The 16,814-nt window shown below is 30.2% G+C and overlaps 1 protein-coding gene across 1 annotated transcript in view; it reads left to right on the forward strand.

Annotated features, from left to right (window-relative positions):
- Positions 1-200: 200 nt before the first annotated feature.
- Positions 201-16,814, forward strand: part of LOC148274793 (putative G protein-coupled receptor No18) — a 56,485-nt gene continuing 39,871 nt past the window's right edge. The window contains exon 1 of the mRNA XM_088236596.1: positions 201-741. Coding sequence (XP_088092722.1) covers positions 201-741 — 541 coding nt within the window. The remainder of the gene's footprint in view (positions 742-16,814) is intronic.

Here is a 16,814-nt window from a genome sequence, read left to right on the forward strand (position 1 = left end):
AAGTTTACATTGATAACTGAATTTGCAAAACACATTAAAAATGCAAGTTTTAATTTTCATTCGCATAAAATTAATCTTGTCTATAAAAAATTAATAAATCTAAATGATGAAGTGATAATTTTAAAAATAAAGTCATTTAAAAATATATAAACTTCAATTATGTTTTGTTGTTCACAGGAAATGAGCCTTGAGACATCAAAATGGACCCTCCAGAAAGTGACGAGCTTCCACAAGAAGATATGTTTTCAATATCAAAAGAGATCTCTGATTTCGAAGACAATTATTACAATCCACTCCAAGAAGCAGTGCTCCAAAACACCCAGAAGCTTCCAGAAGAAACCGTCTTTAACCATGAAGAAACTATCTACATCCCAGAAGAGACTATTTTCGGTGCAAGAGATACAAACTTGGCTTACACCTTGTACAATCTATCAACATCCACAGCCGACACTACCAAAGTGGAATTTTTTGATAATTCAACTAAAGATTTTGGATTTAATTTGAACTACACTAGACTCAATGAAGAGCCAGAGACTTTGGCTTTTAGTGACGTGAGTCTTGTGGGGTTGTTCTGTATTCTGATTGTCGTGACTGTCATCGGAAATACGCTGGTGATTTTAGCAGTTTTGACAACCAGGCGGCTACGGACTGTGACGAATTGTTTCGTCACGAGTTTGGCGGTTGCTGATTGGCTAGTTGGAATTTGCGTCATGCCACCCGCTGTTGCTTTGCATCTTATGGGTAAGTGAAACTAATTTTATTTATTTATCATCATTTCCTTTCCGCACCTAATGGTGAATAGGGCATTGTATTAGTTCACCAATCGCGACGTATCTTGATCATTTTTGTTACATTAAAGTAAGATGATCAGTCTTATGCTTCAGGTACCAGTCCAGGGACTATGGAATATTTTGGAGTAAAAACACTTCATTATTTATTCAGCGTTTTATTTATAAAAAATAAACTTGATTTGGTCAAAACGTATTCCTCACTGGGAAATTCCGTGCCGAGAAATAAATTTTACAAGTTGTACAAATTTCACTGTATTTGCATTATATTTTTAAATAACTGTATTTGCACATCAATAACTAATATTTTTGCAACCTTCTTAATATGTGCAGTATAAGCTTACCAGCATAGATGTTTATCCAGTGGTACTGTTAAGTAAATAACAGCATTTTTATCGATACTATTCCTGGACGATTACCTTTCTTTCCCATCCTTCCCTTGACCCATCTTTATGGTACCTACCTAACATCAAGATAGAAGATATTCAAAATTAGAAGATTTGAATTTAGAACGAAAACAAAACAACATATTTTACTTCACAAAAAATTGCATAAAAAGTGGTTGGATTCGTCGCGTGTCGTTGAATACATTGTTAAATTATAAAGTTCATTTTGTCATCCAGTGCCCAAAATTGAAGAATATTCACATCATATTAAAGGTAGGTATCCATTCCATGTTCTTTTCCTTTTTTCAAATATTTCCCTATAACAAAACTGAATAAATTCGTTTTTCATTTTCAGTCCGCCTTTTTGTTAACAAGTACTCCTAGATTTTTTTTAGATTTTCTGTATTTAATATTGGTGCCATAGAAATTAAAGGGATTTTGTGAAGATACGTCTAACTTCCTAAGTAATCTTTGACTACCCGCAAACATAATTTGTGTTATTAGGGTTTATAAGTAAACCATACTCTTGTTCATCTTGAAAAGAAAGTAAGTGTATGAAACATCGATTCTATTGCTTCGCTAGTACTTTCAGGTTTGTTGTAAGGATAAAGTTGAAAATCATCTGCATAGAGATGATATATCAAGTAATCCATTATATAGCTCCTGTGACATTTTAGCCACACAAAGGTTAAAGTTAATACTAAATACTACTACTAAAAAAAGACTAAAATTCACTGTTATTTTTTTTTTTTTAATTAAATATAAAAAAAATAAACCAATTAATTTAAAACTAAATTTAAAATATAAAACAAATTATCATTATTAGCAAAATAAAACATGCTAAAAATATACAATTTAATCCTCAACCCTCTATTCGGCAAAAAAATGTATTTTACTTCTTGTGAAAGCAAATAATACTTTCTCTTTCATTTCTGTTTGTCTTGCGGTCAAATTAACTGAGGGGAAGTTGACCCTTAAAATAGAATTGAGGCTCTACCCTTATCCTTAAAGGGCTAAGTCCCAGATATGTCACAGATCCTTAGGAAATGTAGCATATTTTAGAATATTATATTCTTAATAGTCCTTCAGGGAGCAACCACGTGCCTTTCCATTAAAAAACTCGAAGTTTTTTGTTTGGTAATTCAAATATAAATATAGAAAAAAATACATTTTTGCATCGAAATACCCCGTAAATTCAATTACAGTGAGTTATTAAATATTTTTGGTATTGTGCAGTAGCAATAAAGCGAAAATATTTTACTTTTTATTTGTGTTAAATAGTTTTCTATTGCCCACTATGACCTGCGTTTAAAAGTCCAGAAGGCATTCCACTAATCTGTAGCACATTACTTTTTTTTTTAATACAAGAAGGCAAAGTTATCAATCTTTCGCATCATTAAACAAAACAGTCATTGGCACTTATTGCAACAGAGAGGGAAAACAATGTGCAAGTCCACGTATTTAAGTGGCTAACGACCCGTCATTGGCCGGTTTAAGTGTCTACTTTGAACACTGTGTAACATACACCATTCTGCCTATAAGAAAAAAATGTAGAATCTACTACATATTTTGATTTTTCCGGTTCAAATAGTGACCAATTCTTTTTCGTAAAAAGGTCATGTTTTTAAATAGGATAATATCTATTTTGGTTTAACTGCACTTAAGTCAAATAAAATAAAATGCCACAAAATACTTCGCAATTATTTATCAAAGTTTATATTAAAGTGAAGTTGGTTGATTAATTATTATATTTTATTACAAGATATGTAAAAATTTTGTCACTTTTTCTAATTATATGTGTATAATATTTCATTTGTCTTATGAAATGTTTATTATAATGTACCAATTACTTATGTTTTAATTGCTTCCCTGATAAAAAAAAAACCCCCACCGCATGCCCCTGCAATCGAGATTTGGGATTGGTAATATACATCTTTAACTGTGGATAAGTAAATTTAGATTAAATCAGTACCACTATATAGTTTTAAGCTCTAAACTTCTTCATTAAATAAATGACTGAAATTACTCTTTAGAATGGGAGACTTTAGGTCACACACCAAATGTCTTAAGGCTAACGTTTGTCATTTTGGACCCTTAACAAAACCAGAACGATTTGTGGCCAAATAGATTGCTGATTCTTAATCATGAGAAAAGTATATTTTTTTAAGTAAATTGTAACCCTAATGATAACTCACTCGATCTAAGGACCAAAGGCATACTAACCCTCATACTCATATTATCCACTACTTATACAAATAGCTTCTTGAATGTCCTTTAGCATTCATATACTTACTCTTACTGTTCGTAATGAGATATTATGTAAAATTGATGGTTTTTTTTTGCAGACATTTCTAAGAAGTTACTTGGGAAATTCTTCGCGAATTCTTAACATTGGCTTTGATTCTTTTTTGATTCTCATTTGATTGAATAAGTTTTGTTGGTTAGCAACAATAATTCTTTTGACGGAATGAGAAATTCCAGCACAACCCGGAATAAATGTTTTAAAATATTTTCGTGTACACGTGAATATTTAAAAAATTTAGACTAGGATGAAATATCTTAAAAACACACGCAAAAATAAATACAGAATGTTAAAAAAAGTATTCATTTTAAAATCGTAAATAATGACGTCACTCCTAATATCTACGTGTAGTATTTCCGGTTTCCGTTTTAAAGCCCCCGCACCTTGTAAGGAACGTTTTGACCAAAGAAAAAAAGTATAATTTGACATTTCAACCAGAGATTATGTCAACTTTCTAGGTTTTTCTAAATCGAAACGTTCGTAAAAACAACCATAGCATAGAAATGAGCAAATTACGATCAACCAAATGAAGTTATCAAAGCAATATTCCATAGATTATTGTCAGGTCAGTGAAATTAAGAACGCCAACCGTTTCATGACGTCACTACTGAAAAGTGACACACTGATTACAGTCATTTGGCGCGGTATTTGATAAATGTAACTTTAAAAAATCATATCTTTGTAAATAACGCACAAAAAAAAAAAAAATATTTTTGCTTAGTTAAATAGTACGCTAATAGAAAAAAAAAATTAGAAAACAGTGGAATTCCCCATTATGAATACAATAAAAATTAAACTGTATCGATTGCCAGTCTTCTAACAACGCCTATACAAAAAATACGATAGTCCATTAGTCTATCTATGGCGACGTAGCATCGCTATTCTGTTTTAATATCAATTAATTTTTTCACAAAGGATTCTTTTTCCTGAAGTAACGAGATGACTTTTCGGGATAAATGTAACACTTATGAAACCACATTGACTGGTCGCTCCATTGAAAGTAACACAAAAAAACGCACTTCGGCATTTATAATATTTGAGTAGAAGTATGGACAATTTAATAAGAAAAATTTCAAACATTCAATGCGCTTTTATTTATCAATGTTAATTTGTATTGAGAAGTAAAACCGCTGGATTTTTTTTTAAATTACAAAACATACAGATTCACTAACATCTGAAAACAAAAGAACAATCAGCAATTTTTGTGACTTATAGGTTTTCATTTTGTATTTCATATTTGTTTTAATAAACATAAATTTTCAAACAACCTAGTACCGAAATGTATTAAAAGTACGCATTTCCTTGTTATTTATGTATCACATTGCATCATTCATCACCTTACCATTAACTCTTAAAAGACTGTGGCAAACAATTCCTTTGCGCGCCGTGATGTAACACCGTGTTACCACAACCAAAATACAGAATATTCTGAAGTTCAAACACACATATTAAGCCGTGTTGTAGCAAAATAAATTTTAAAAAATCGTAAATGCGCTGGACATCTTGCATGCGCGCACCTCCACTCACTGCCAATAACCAACTGAATTTCTTTCACATAAACACATCTCAAGCAGCCTTTCTGTCTTGAAGAAGTTTATATTATAATTGTTACTTTTAGTGATCTTTAATAATATGCATGTTTCCGCTTTCCATGATGTTGTCTCCCAACTCAACACTGGGCTCTTGGCCTCTTAGAGTACATTAGTTTTACGTTAGTTTTTTTTGTAATATGTTTATTTGTCTGAATAAATAAATAAATAATAACCATCATTTATGAAAAATAGTAAATAAATTAAAAATCTTATAAACAATTTACAACTCTTGGAGATGCATAAAGTAATAAATTTAAACCATATAATTTAATTATGTTTTCTTTAATTTAATTATTAATTTATTCATTAACGGTTCTAGGAACCTTTTACAAAAAAATGTTTTACGGAAATAATAATGGCAGAGAACAATTTAAGATGTAGTACATAATGTGAAATATAAAATATTAATTAAAACTAATAAATTATTTTTTTTAAATATTCATTCAACAATGTTATTTAAAGTAAAAAATAAATATTTGCGCTCTTATAATTTACCCGAATATTTAAGTTTTTGTGATGTTTTTCACTGATTTGTAAATAACTCACAATCGGAAAATAGAAATCAAGTTGAGGTAGAGTAGGGTTCGAACTTCGGACCTCTGATCCGTGAGTCCGCAACACTAGCCACGGGAACAAAACCCGACTCCAAGTTTTGAGTATGTTTAAATGTTTCTAGGCAGGCTGGATTTCCTACCATGTGAGTTATTAAGATATGAATTCGTTGCAAGAGAGGTAAAATATTTTGAGAAGGGAATACAAAAGTCTATGCATTAACAGGGCTTATGACTTGTCATTGGCTAGTTTAAGTGGCCACTTTACAGAGTGAATAACATACACCATTATACCAATGTTTTATCCACTTTGTCTCAACTTTTCCATCTGTTGACGTTTGTGAAGTAAAAGAGCTGAAATCTTTATCATGTGGGTGAGATTCATCCGGTTGAACCTTGTCACCTACTAGGCAACGCTTTAAAACAATTCTCCTTGACTGCTCATGCCTCAATTTCCATACTCTCTTCTCAAAATGTTTTCCCTTTCACTTGCAACAAATTTTGATCCAAATATTTATTCAGACTGGCTGGATTTCCTCCCTAGAAAATTATTCATTGACAGAATAGTGAATATTACACAATGTGTAAAGTGGCCACCTAAACCAGCCAATGATTTGTCATAAGCCCTGTAAATGCCTAGACTTCCATATTTCTTTCTCAAAAATGTTTTCCCTCTCTGTTGAAATTAATTTAAATATGAATAACTTCCTAGGGAGAAAATCCAGCCAGTCTGCAAGCATTTGGACACGATCAAACATTGTTTAATTAACTATCTATTTATTTATTTTTTTATTTATTTTTTTTTTTGCACCACAACAGGCCAGGAGGCCCAATTACAGCGGTGAATTACATCACAGAACACCCAGGCTTGAGAAAAATCACATTTAATTTTTGTGTTCTCACCGGGAATTGAACCCGGAACCTTCCGTCTGTGAGTCAAGCGTCTTGACCACTACACCACGGAGGCCGCCTAGTAAAAGAAGTTCTAGTAAAAGAAGAAGTACAAAAATTGTTTTCAGGCGTTTCCTGGTAGGTGATTTGGTTCAGTCAGATGAATCTCACCCACGTGATTAGGGTTTCAGCTCTTTTACTTCACAAAAGTCGACAGATGGAAGAGTTGAGGAAATGTGGATGTTCGAAGACGGACAGAATGATGAGTGTTACACAGTGTGTAAAGTGGCCACTTAAACCAGCCAATGACATGTCATAAGCCTTGTTAATGCCTAGACTTCCATATTCCCTGCTAAAAAATGTTTTCCATCCCTATTGAAATAAATCTAAATACAAACATTTATTGTTTATTTGCCTAGTAGTATTTCTATTTATTAGAACTTATCATTCCTTTAGGTAAATGCCACCATTCTTGAGGCATTGCAATCAGTTATCGAGGATTTATTGGTACGATTTGCCTAATATCCGAAGATCACAGGTGTTTTAGGGGTTAAATTGACTATTAGCCCAAGATTCGGCTCAATAAATAATACTCTTAAAGACCTAAAGCACGATTTCGTTTCGCCGGGCGTTATAATATATTTTTATCACTCTTTTATTACATAGCTCCTTTTTGTAATGTTCTTTCATACTTTTTTTTGGAATTTATTGTCTCTTAAAGTTATTTTATTTTGTTTCGGTTGCGTTTCAATTACCAACAAATATTCACAAATCACCAAAACGGGATAAAGACAAATTTAACAAATACAAACTTACACTACTTTCGGTCAAAGGGACTTTGAGTACTATGCAATATATAATCTTCTTCCACTGTCCATTAAAAGGGCAATTAAAAAAAATAGTGTCAATTGATAAAAGTATAAAAACAATCTATTTACACTATCTTTCAAAACAATTAGTTACGATAAAATGTTCATAAAGGCCAAAAAAAATGGATTGTCGAGCTAAGTTTTTTTTTTATTAAAAAGTATTTTTTTGAAAATAGTTATAAATGTTTTGTTAGTTAATCATAACGTTTCTACCTTTCTATTAAAGTGAAAAACTCGTGTTTAGAGAGCGAGTTCGTTTTACATTTATTTTTATAATTATACTTATATATATATATATATATATATATATATATATATGTGTGTTTTATTTTATTTCTCTTTTTTTATTATATAGAACAGATTCCTTAAAATTAGTTATTATATTCTAAAATATACACAATTTTCCACTGTGCGGTATAGTTCAGGATAGGGTGGGTCTCATTTGTTTTTTAACATTTATATTTAAGCATTTTAAAATTTGCTATTGATTTTAAGATTTCCGGAAGATTATGAAAGTTTTTTTTTCCAACAAATGAATGATGATTTAAAGCCGCAGTTGTGTTGCATCTGTGCAAAGGTAAATTATTAGGTAGAAGTAAAATAGATTGTCTCATTCGCCCAAACTAATTATGAATCAACTGCTCCACAGGTTTTTAGCTTATATTATTTATTTGTTCATAATTTTTGCTTGCAAACTATAATTAATTATAAAAATAATGTGACCTCACTGGGGTTTACCGTGCCAAAGACACTTAAAAATATACTTTTTTTAAAACACATTTGAGAATAAACAAAGAAGACTAAATTAAAAAAAAACTAAGATAATTAACAAATATTCAGACAGTTTTAAAAACAAGATATTTATGTACATCTATATTATTTATATTACAAAACACACAATGAAAATAACAAAAACCTAACATAAGCTATACACTTGTGGAGCAGTTGATTCAATATTGGTATGGGCGAATAAGACAATCCATTTTACTTCTACCTATTGTGCTTTTGTTCGTTCATTGTGCGTTTTGTAATATAAATAATATAGATGTACATAAATTAATTATAAACTTAAATACGTAGTGTTTAAAATTGACTGTACTTTTGTTAATTATCTCTGTTTATAAAGTCTTTTTTGTTTATTCTCAAATGTACAAAAATATTTTTTTTTTAAATTATATTCTTAAGTGTCCCCAGCACGAGTAACACCAGTGAGGTCACATTGTTTTTATTATTTATCTTAGTTTATAATGAAAAACAATATGAATAATATAAAATAAATATGCATACATTTTATATAAACAACCCATCGATTACTTGTATTGATTTAAGGTAATTTATATACAAATATTGTTATTTCTATTTCTGTTAAGTTTTTTTTTCCTTTTTTATTTGCTATTGAAAACGTTTTGTATCAATAAGACTTGTATTTTATTGGTTGGTTAGAAGAAATTGCCATTTGGCAACAAGCCCGCCAACGTTTAACTTTCATTTTGTACAAATATTACAGTGTATAAAGTGGCCACTTAAACCAGCCAATGACAGGTCATAAGCCCTGTAAATGCCTAGACTTCCATATTCCCTTCTGTAAAATGTCCACCGTCTTTCAGTAATTTGTTAATTTTGATGACTCCCACGGGGGTTAAATCCAGTCTTTTGTCTACAAACATTTGGACAAACTTAAAATATTGTAATAAAGCCAGCTAGTCCAAGAAGGAGTTTAAAAACTGAAAAATTCTTTCAGGCGTTGCCTGGTGTGTAAAATAATTTTGTTAGATGAATCTCAAAAACAATAAAGGTTTCTATGAACATGTTAATTAGTATGAATGTATTATTATTTTATGTTTTTTTCTTTATATATTCTATGTTTTTATTTTTCTCTCATATGTTCTTTTATTCAAAATTATAAAAACTCTTTTAAATAAACAACTACAACAGTGTAAGTCACTTTCCAAGCACAAGAGTTAGTCTCTTTTTTGGAGAGTTACGGTAATAACATTTATTAGATGTATAAAAGTAGATCTGTAAAAAGAATTTTTTTTAATGTAATTTATTTTTGAAAAAATAAATTTAAAATGTAATTCTTCATTTTTATATAGGATCTTATTAAGCAGTGACCGATGTTCAAGAACAAGAATAAAGTACTAAAGAGACAATTTTTTAGTTCTTTTTTTAATTTGTAGATCATCTGTGTAAATAATAGTTTTCGGGAGTTTATTGGAAAATTTGGTTTTTTATTTAGTACGTATTTTTTTTAAAACAACCGTGTTAGAAATGGCAATCGCAAACAAGGCAGGAAGCAAACCTCCGACCTTTTATCAAGAATATGTCACGTGCGCGAAATCACAATCCAACTTCTTTATTTATTTAATAAGCAACGGCGAAGAATTTCCTATAAAAGTCCATTGCTAAAATTTATTTCCTTTCCAAACAGTACTCAGATACAAATAGTTAGGATCCATATGGCAATATAGTAAGCAGAATTGTATCTTCAATTGTCAATAAAGTAAAATTGAATTTTCCGTACGAAAGATTTCATATCCACATGAAATTGTTTATGAGACATATTTAATTACAAGCTACAGACAAAAACACTTGTGATAGGGAAATTTTCTTTTTTTTTCACATTTTTGAAATAAAAAGTATGCATTAAATGCTGTCATTAAAACTAAAAAAATTGCTTCTTAGCGTAAAAAATATTTTTAAATTTGTAATTTTTAATTCCCGCAAAAACAATCAGAACATTGGTTACGCCCCTAATACGTCACGATTCATGTTCGTTTTCAACTTTGTTCCAAGCCATTCAAATTTTTATAGAACATCGTCACAAATCTTGACGTCACAACTATCATTTCGTGTTTTTCTAGTGACATTTTTTAAAAATATTTTCTATTTAACGCCGTGGTGCAGTTGTTTGGACGGCTAACTGTGAAATTAGCGTCGCAGGTTCGATTTCCACCAGTTGCAAGAAAAAATGCAAGAAATATTTTTTTCTCAAGTGGCCTGGGTGCTGTGGTGTATTTTTCATTACCTCCTTCCATATCCCCTCTATCCTACTTGCTGACAAGCCTCAAAATAGAGGCTTAGCGGTTTAAACCTCTGAAAAAAAAAATGTAAATGAAAACATTTCTCCACAATATCCATATTGACTTTGAAAATACAAATTATTTCTAAGTCCATTTCATATATTTTTATCGGTTTTCGTAGTACGTGATATTTCCCAAATGTTGTACAAATATATACATTTTGGTACAGAAATTATATTTTACTGTAAACATAATTGTAGTTACACGTAGTTTTAAAAAAAACACATTTTTATTTTTATTTCAATTTGAGGCACTAACATTTGTCCAGTTTATTTATTTATTTTTAAATATAAAATTATCGAAACTCAACCCTCCTAATATCTCACGCAATACCTTCACAAAAACAAAAAACTACATGACATGAAGACTTAACTTATTTCCTACATAATGTGTTTGGATTTCGATTTAGTATTTCGTAGATACCGTTAAAAATATAAAATAGGATTTAATTTTTTAAAATATTTTTTTATTTTATTTATTTTTTACATATTTATTACAGCAATTTACAATGAATTATTTATGCAACAAATTAATTAAGTAGTAAAAGTAAACATACAACACCTTCCTCAGCCTGGCAATCCCACCACATTTCCATGAATCTGGGATAAGGTTATATATTTATTTATTTATTTATTTATTTATTTATTCACACTCTTTATCAAAATACAATTCCATATTCACTTTGCCCAGCTAACAAGGGTACATACCCCGTTCCAAGCTAGACAATTACATTTTAATATATTACAATACTTAACAAATTAATATAGAGCACAGACAAACAAAATATAAACTTATTCAGATACACATTTTGATTCATATACATACAGACATACACATATTTACACACATGTATATATAAATATACACATATATACACACGTACATACACACACACGTACATACACCCATGCGCATACACATACATACATTCATAAAAACATAGACAATTTATTTATGCGATACTTCATGGTTGTCATCTATAAATATATATTTTTTAAATTATTCCTTATTTTTTATATTTTATTTTTGACATCCAGTAAGGTTCTCCAATCCGTGGCATGCATCAACTTTTCTGACTCCCTACGACCAATGTCATGAAAGAGCGAGGTCAACACCTTCCGTAACTTGACAACACTCCAGTCTTTCCACAATTCTGGCAAAAGGTTATGGACCTTTTTTCCTACGTTATAGTGTTGTCTCGATGCCAGAACAGTGTTGACCCCTTCACTTAGTATCAGATCCCTATTTTTTTTTTTTTTTTATATATATTTGGACCCCTGTATTTAGTAGCCTTACGTGTCATGTACAAGGCTAAGGTACTCGGAAAAAAAAAAGTTTTTGTTTGTCTTGGAAATGGGATGTTCGATCACTGATTTTGGTTTATTACCTTTATGAGTCCAATCACCATTGTTGCAAAGTTCAAGAACAATGGCGCATGATAACTACTTTTTACTACAGTGTGGATATCTGTTAAGGATATTCCATCTTTCCTGCATTCTGCTTCAAGATTATGGCGTTGCAAACTGAAAAATGGGCACTGAAATAACAGATGTTCTATACTCTGTGAAGAAATATCATCGCATGGACAATAGTCATCATTCCATAATTTAAACCTATATAGATAACTTCTCATAGCTCCGTGTCCGGTAAAAATTTGGGTCGTTTCGAAAGTACTTTGGTGATGATGACGGAAGATCCCTATTAGAGTATCTTGTATTATGGTTGTGGTTGACGCTTGGGTAAATGTCTCTCTTTATGTGTGTAACCACTACCGTTCTCAATATATACTGTTGAATAATATTCAGTACTCTGAATTCTTTGAAGAGCAAGTCACTTGGATAGCGAAATGTTTTTTTTAAGATGACTCGGATTAAAGATTTCTGTGCAATTGCTACAGGTTCAAGGGCGGTTTTTGTGCAAGCTCCCCAACCAATTAGACCGTAAGTCAACACAGAATTTGCCAGTGCATGGTATAGGTGTTTCAAGTCCGGGACTTTAAGTATATTTCCAAGTGGGATGAAAAAATGTATTAAGCGCTTAATTTTTGCAGTTATAGTTTCAATTTGTTCATTCCATCTCAAATTCTGGTCTATAATTATTCCAAGATATTTTATACTTTGAACACTACTCAGTTTTTTGCAGTTGCAATTTACCATCACTGAACAATTATGTAGTTGAAGTTCGTGAATTTCATTAGGTTGCCCGGCGGAAGTTGGACTAAAACGTATGAACTTTGTTTTATCCGAATTTAAAGTCAACAGGTTTTCGTCTAGCCATTTTTTAATATAACTTAAGTCATTACTTGCTTTTTTATGAGTTTATATCCTCGGGTCTATATAATATTGCTACCTTTGAGCCAAAAAAAAGTATTTAAAACTTAATTATACCTTAATAAGGAAGCTTGTGTTAAAACTGGTCGATAATACAAATAAAAAAAGTGGTTAAAAACAAAATTGTTATATTTTAATTTGAAAATACCTCTATCAATATCCGATTGTTATCGGCGCCCAGGAAACATTTACCGAAGTTCACATAACGCCAATAATACTGTTACTCCCATATTATAATTTTTAAGAAACCTGGCTTTTATTCACCAGAATAAATTATTGCCGGTCGACCAAATAGTGTCGCACGACAGTATTTATTTTATCGTGTGCGATGACTCTTTCTGATTCTTTAGCAGACGTAGAAATGGATTGTGTTCCAGGCAATATCCTGAGATATTCGGCATAAGAATACTAATGAGTGAACCAAATCACCTTGAGAACAAATAAATCAAACAACTGAACAAAACACACACCGAACGAATTGAATTCCCACATACGTTATGAATCATTGCGAAACTTTCAACTTACGAATCAGACTGAACAAAACATTACTTTTGTATTTGTATAAAAATTTGGAGGGCAATACCTTTTTACCATCATCATCATTGCTTTTCCGCACTTAATGGTGCATAGGCCACTGCATTAGTACACATTAGTAGGTAAGATGATTAGTTTTACGCTTCAGGACAAAAACATAATTAAAAATACATGGCATACCAACATATAAAAAACATGCAATAAAAAACATTTGAAGTACATAATTGAACAAAACACGCACCAAACAAATTGATTTTCCACATACGTTAAGAATAAAACTTACAACTTACGAATCAGACTAAACAAAAAATCACTTTTGGAAAAAAAAAATGGAGTGCAATACCTTTTCATCGTCATCTTCATTCCTTTTTCCCACGTATGGTGCATAGGGCACTTCATTTGTACGCCAATCGCTAGTAAATAAATTTATTTATTTAAAACTAAACGAAAGAAAATGTTTTCACTATGACAAGTTTATTGCTAAAAGTAATATCTTCCAGCTAACCGAAAAACGGTCAGATCAAAAGAATAATTAGTTAAAAATTTTAGTTGATTTTTTTTTAATGGATACATATATTTATTTTCAAATTACATTAAAAGAGATCAGTCCAATAAATAATTATTTGCATTTATTGTTGAATTAAAACATTTCAGTTACTTTCACTACGTCATAGAAATATATGCTTTTTTTGCAACGGCCAAGAGGCCCAATCACAGTAGTAGTAGTAGTAACGCTATGAAAAATTACCTTTTGAATCGTGATCTCAGCGGGAATTGAACTCGGAATGCCTGATTGTGCGACGAGCGTCTTAGCCATTACAGCACAGAGACCGCCTTTATTCTTATGAATCAAATTAATTAACAATATTTGAGTTTTTCCAAATTGTTGAAGTCATGAACGGTATTTCACCCCATAGGGAGTAATTAAGATAAAAATATTACAACAGAAATGGAGCATATTTTAGAAAAAGTCATATGGATGTTTAGACATTTACAGGACTTATGACCGGATATTGGCTGGTTTAGGTAGTCACCTCGCATACTGTGTAAGATTCTTACAAGATAATAAAACATAGATAAACTAACTGTATTACAAAATAAAGCCTTTAGAATCATTTTGAAAAAAAACAGATATACGAGGGTAAAGTCGATGGTAAATGAAATGAAATTATTAACATATAAACAAAGAATATTTTACAATAAAATGATATTTGTTCATAAAATTATAAACTCTAATAAAAAAACAGAATTTTGGAAAAAAATTGATCGGAACCAGCATGAACACAATCACAATACTAGAGAAAAGAACAAAATTAGACTTCCATTTAGGAAAAAGGCAAAGTCACAAAATTCAATTTTATTTAAAGCAATTAAAAAGTATTACGAAATGGAAAAAAATATTTATGAAGAAAAAAACATATTAAAATTTAAAATAATGGTCAAGACATATGTGATAAACAATTTATAAATTAAATATATTTGCAATGTTATTATTAGAACACACATAACAATATGTACGATATGTGTGCCCTATTTTAAGATATAAATAAATAAATAAATAAATAATATTATTTAGATTCTTACACTGTATATAAGGTGGCCACTAAACGCCGACCATTCTGACATTCTTTACGAATACCATTTTGCTAATATTTAAGCATTTATATTTCTATGGTTTCAATTTGTTAATTTTTTGTAAAGTTTAAGAGCTAAAAAACTTTTTTATATTACAACAGATAAAATTATAAGATCATTATCTATTCGGTGAAATATATCCATATTTATATATTTTTTATATCTATTTGGGTCATGTTTTCAAAATAATATTGCATATACTCTTGCGCCTGTTCATGTATGCCTATCTTTTTTTTGTAAACTGTTTTGTAAAATCATAAATAAAAAATACAAAAATACATGTTTTCCCCTCCACGGGACACCCCACCCCAGTGAGGGACACATTATCTTAAATTTAAAAAATCGAATCAAAAATTGTTAAATTAAATATAAATAAAATCAAAATATTCATAAATATATCGTGGATATACAAGTAAAAGTGACCATTTGCAAAAATTACGAAATTGAGATTATTGACTTTTTGACATCGTATTAGCATAATGCTGGACTGATAAAAATGCCAAGTCAATCTGACTCTCCCAAAAGAATTTAGTTTTTAAAACATGTGACCGTTTGATAGAAGCTCACAGATTTTTGACAAGTAAAACTGACCAACACACATAGTCACTTTTATTAGTAAATTTAAGATACAAAGAATTGACCAAGTAACAGTAAGTCAATTTTATTTGTTGGTGATGTTACCAGTGAAGAGTTAGTTAGAGTAAGTGGTCAGTAGTTAGTAAGTTAGTATACGTTTTGTATTTGACAGATACAATTTTTTTATAAAAAGTAAATTGATAAAATTTATTCTTTAGATTATTATGAATCACTTCTTAATTATTTGTTCTCTTTAATTTATTTTGTTTTTCTGTGTTTATTTAACCTTTGTAAATATTAATAAATGGATTATTTCTCTATATTTTTCTCTTGTATGCCCGCGATATATATATGTTTTATTTTTTTAGCATTTAAATATACATTATTACATCTATTCACATACAAAAATAACACAATTTTAAACATTTTAATTAATAAACCGATCTTAAATTTACCTACAATTCTAATTTATGCGGGTGAGAAACATATGATTGAATTCTTTCTCATTGAAAATACTTTCAGGCATTGCTTACTACTAAGATGAAACAAATCTTCGGGGAATGAAATTCAGTCTATGCCTTCAAACATTTGGACAAATTCAAAATATTGTTGATTAAACCGTCTGACCCAGAAAAGAGGAAACAAAATAAAATAATTCAGTCAGATGAGTTTATTCCCTATTATTAAAGGTTTTGGCTCTTTCCCACAAAAGTTGACAGATAGAAGAATCCTTAGACAATGAGTAAAGTGACAACATAAACCAGGCAATGAAAGATCATAATTCATTTTATTGCGTTGACTAATATATCCCATTCTGATGATCTTCATCTCTGTTTCAATTTGTGAATCAATCAAATCGATAAATTCATTTCCATAATTATGTTGATATTAGAAAGTTCTTTGTGTTGTTAGATAGTTAAAAAATAATAAATAAATAATTTGTTCTGAATTTTCCCTTCTTAGAAAATCCTCCATGTTTAACAGACTCTTGCGTATAACTTTACTTCCAGTTATTTGACACCAAGTATCACTTGGCCCCTTTCAAAAAACGCCAGAACCCTAACCGCCCTTAATTTTCTGATAAACGAAACATATTTTTTATTCATTTTCTTTATCTCGTTCCTTTTCCTGTCCATTTCTAAACTAGTTACGTGATTACATATTATTATGATTTTAAGAGAATATCCATTTATTTAGTTTATATGTGCAAGATTTATCTTTTTATTTGAAGTCAACTGTTATCTTTAATTAATTAGGTTTATTAATGCACATGTGTA

This window comes from Micrasema longulum, unplaced genomic scaffold, assembly GCF_059751315.1.
Source record: "Micrasema longulum isolate JH-2025_06_02 unplaced genomic scaffold, ASM5975131v1 h1tg001579l, whole genome shotgun sequence".
Classification (NCBI taxonomy): domain Eukaryota; kingdom Metazoa; phylum Arthropoda; class Insecta; order Trichoptera; family Brachycentridae; genus Micrasema; species Micrasema longulum.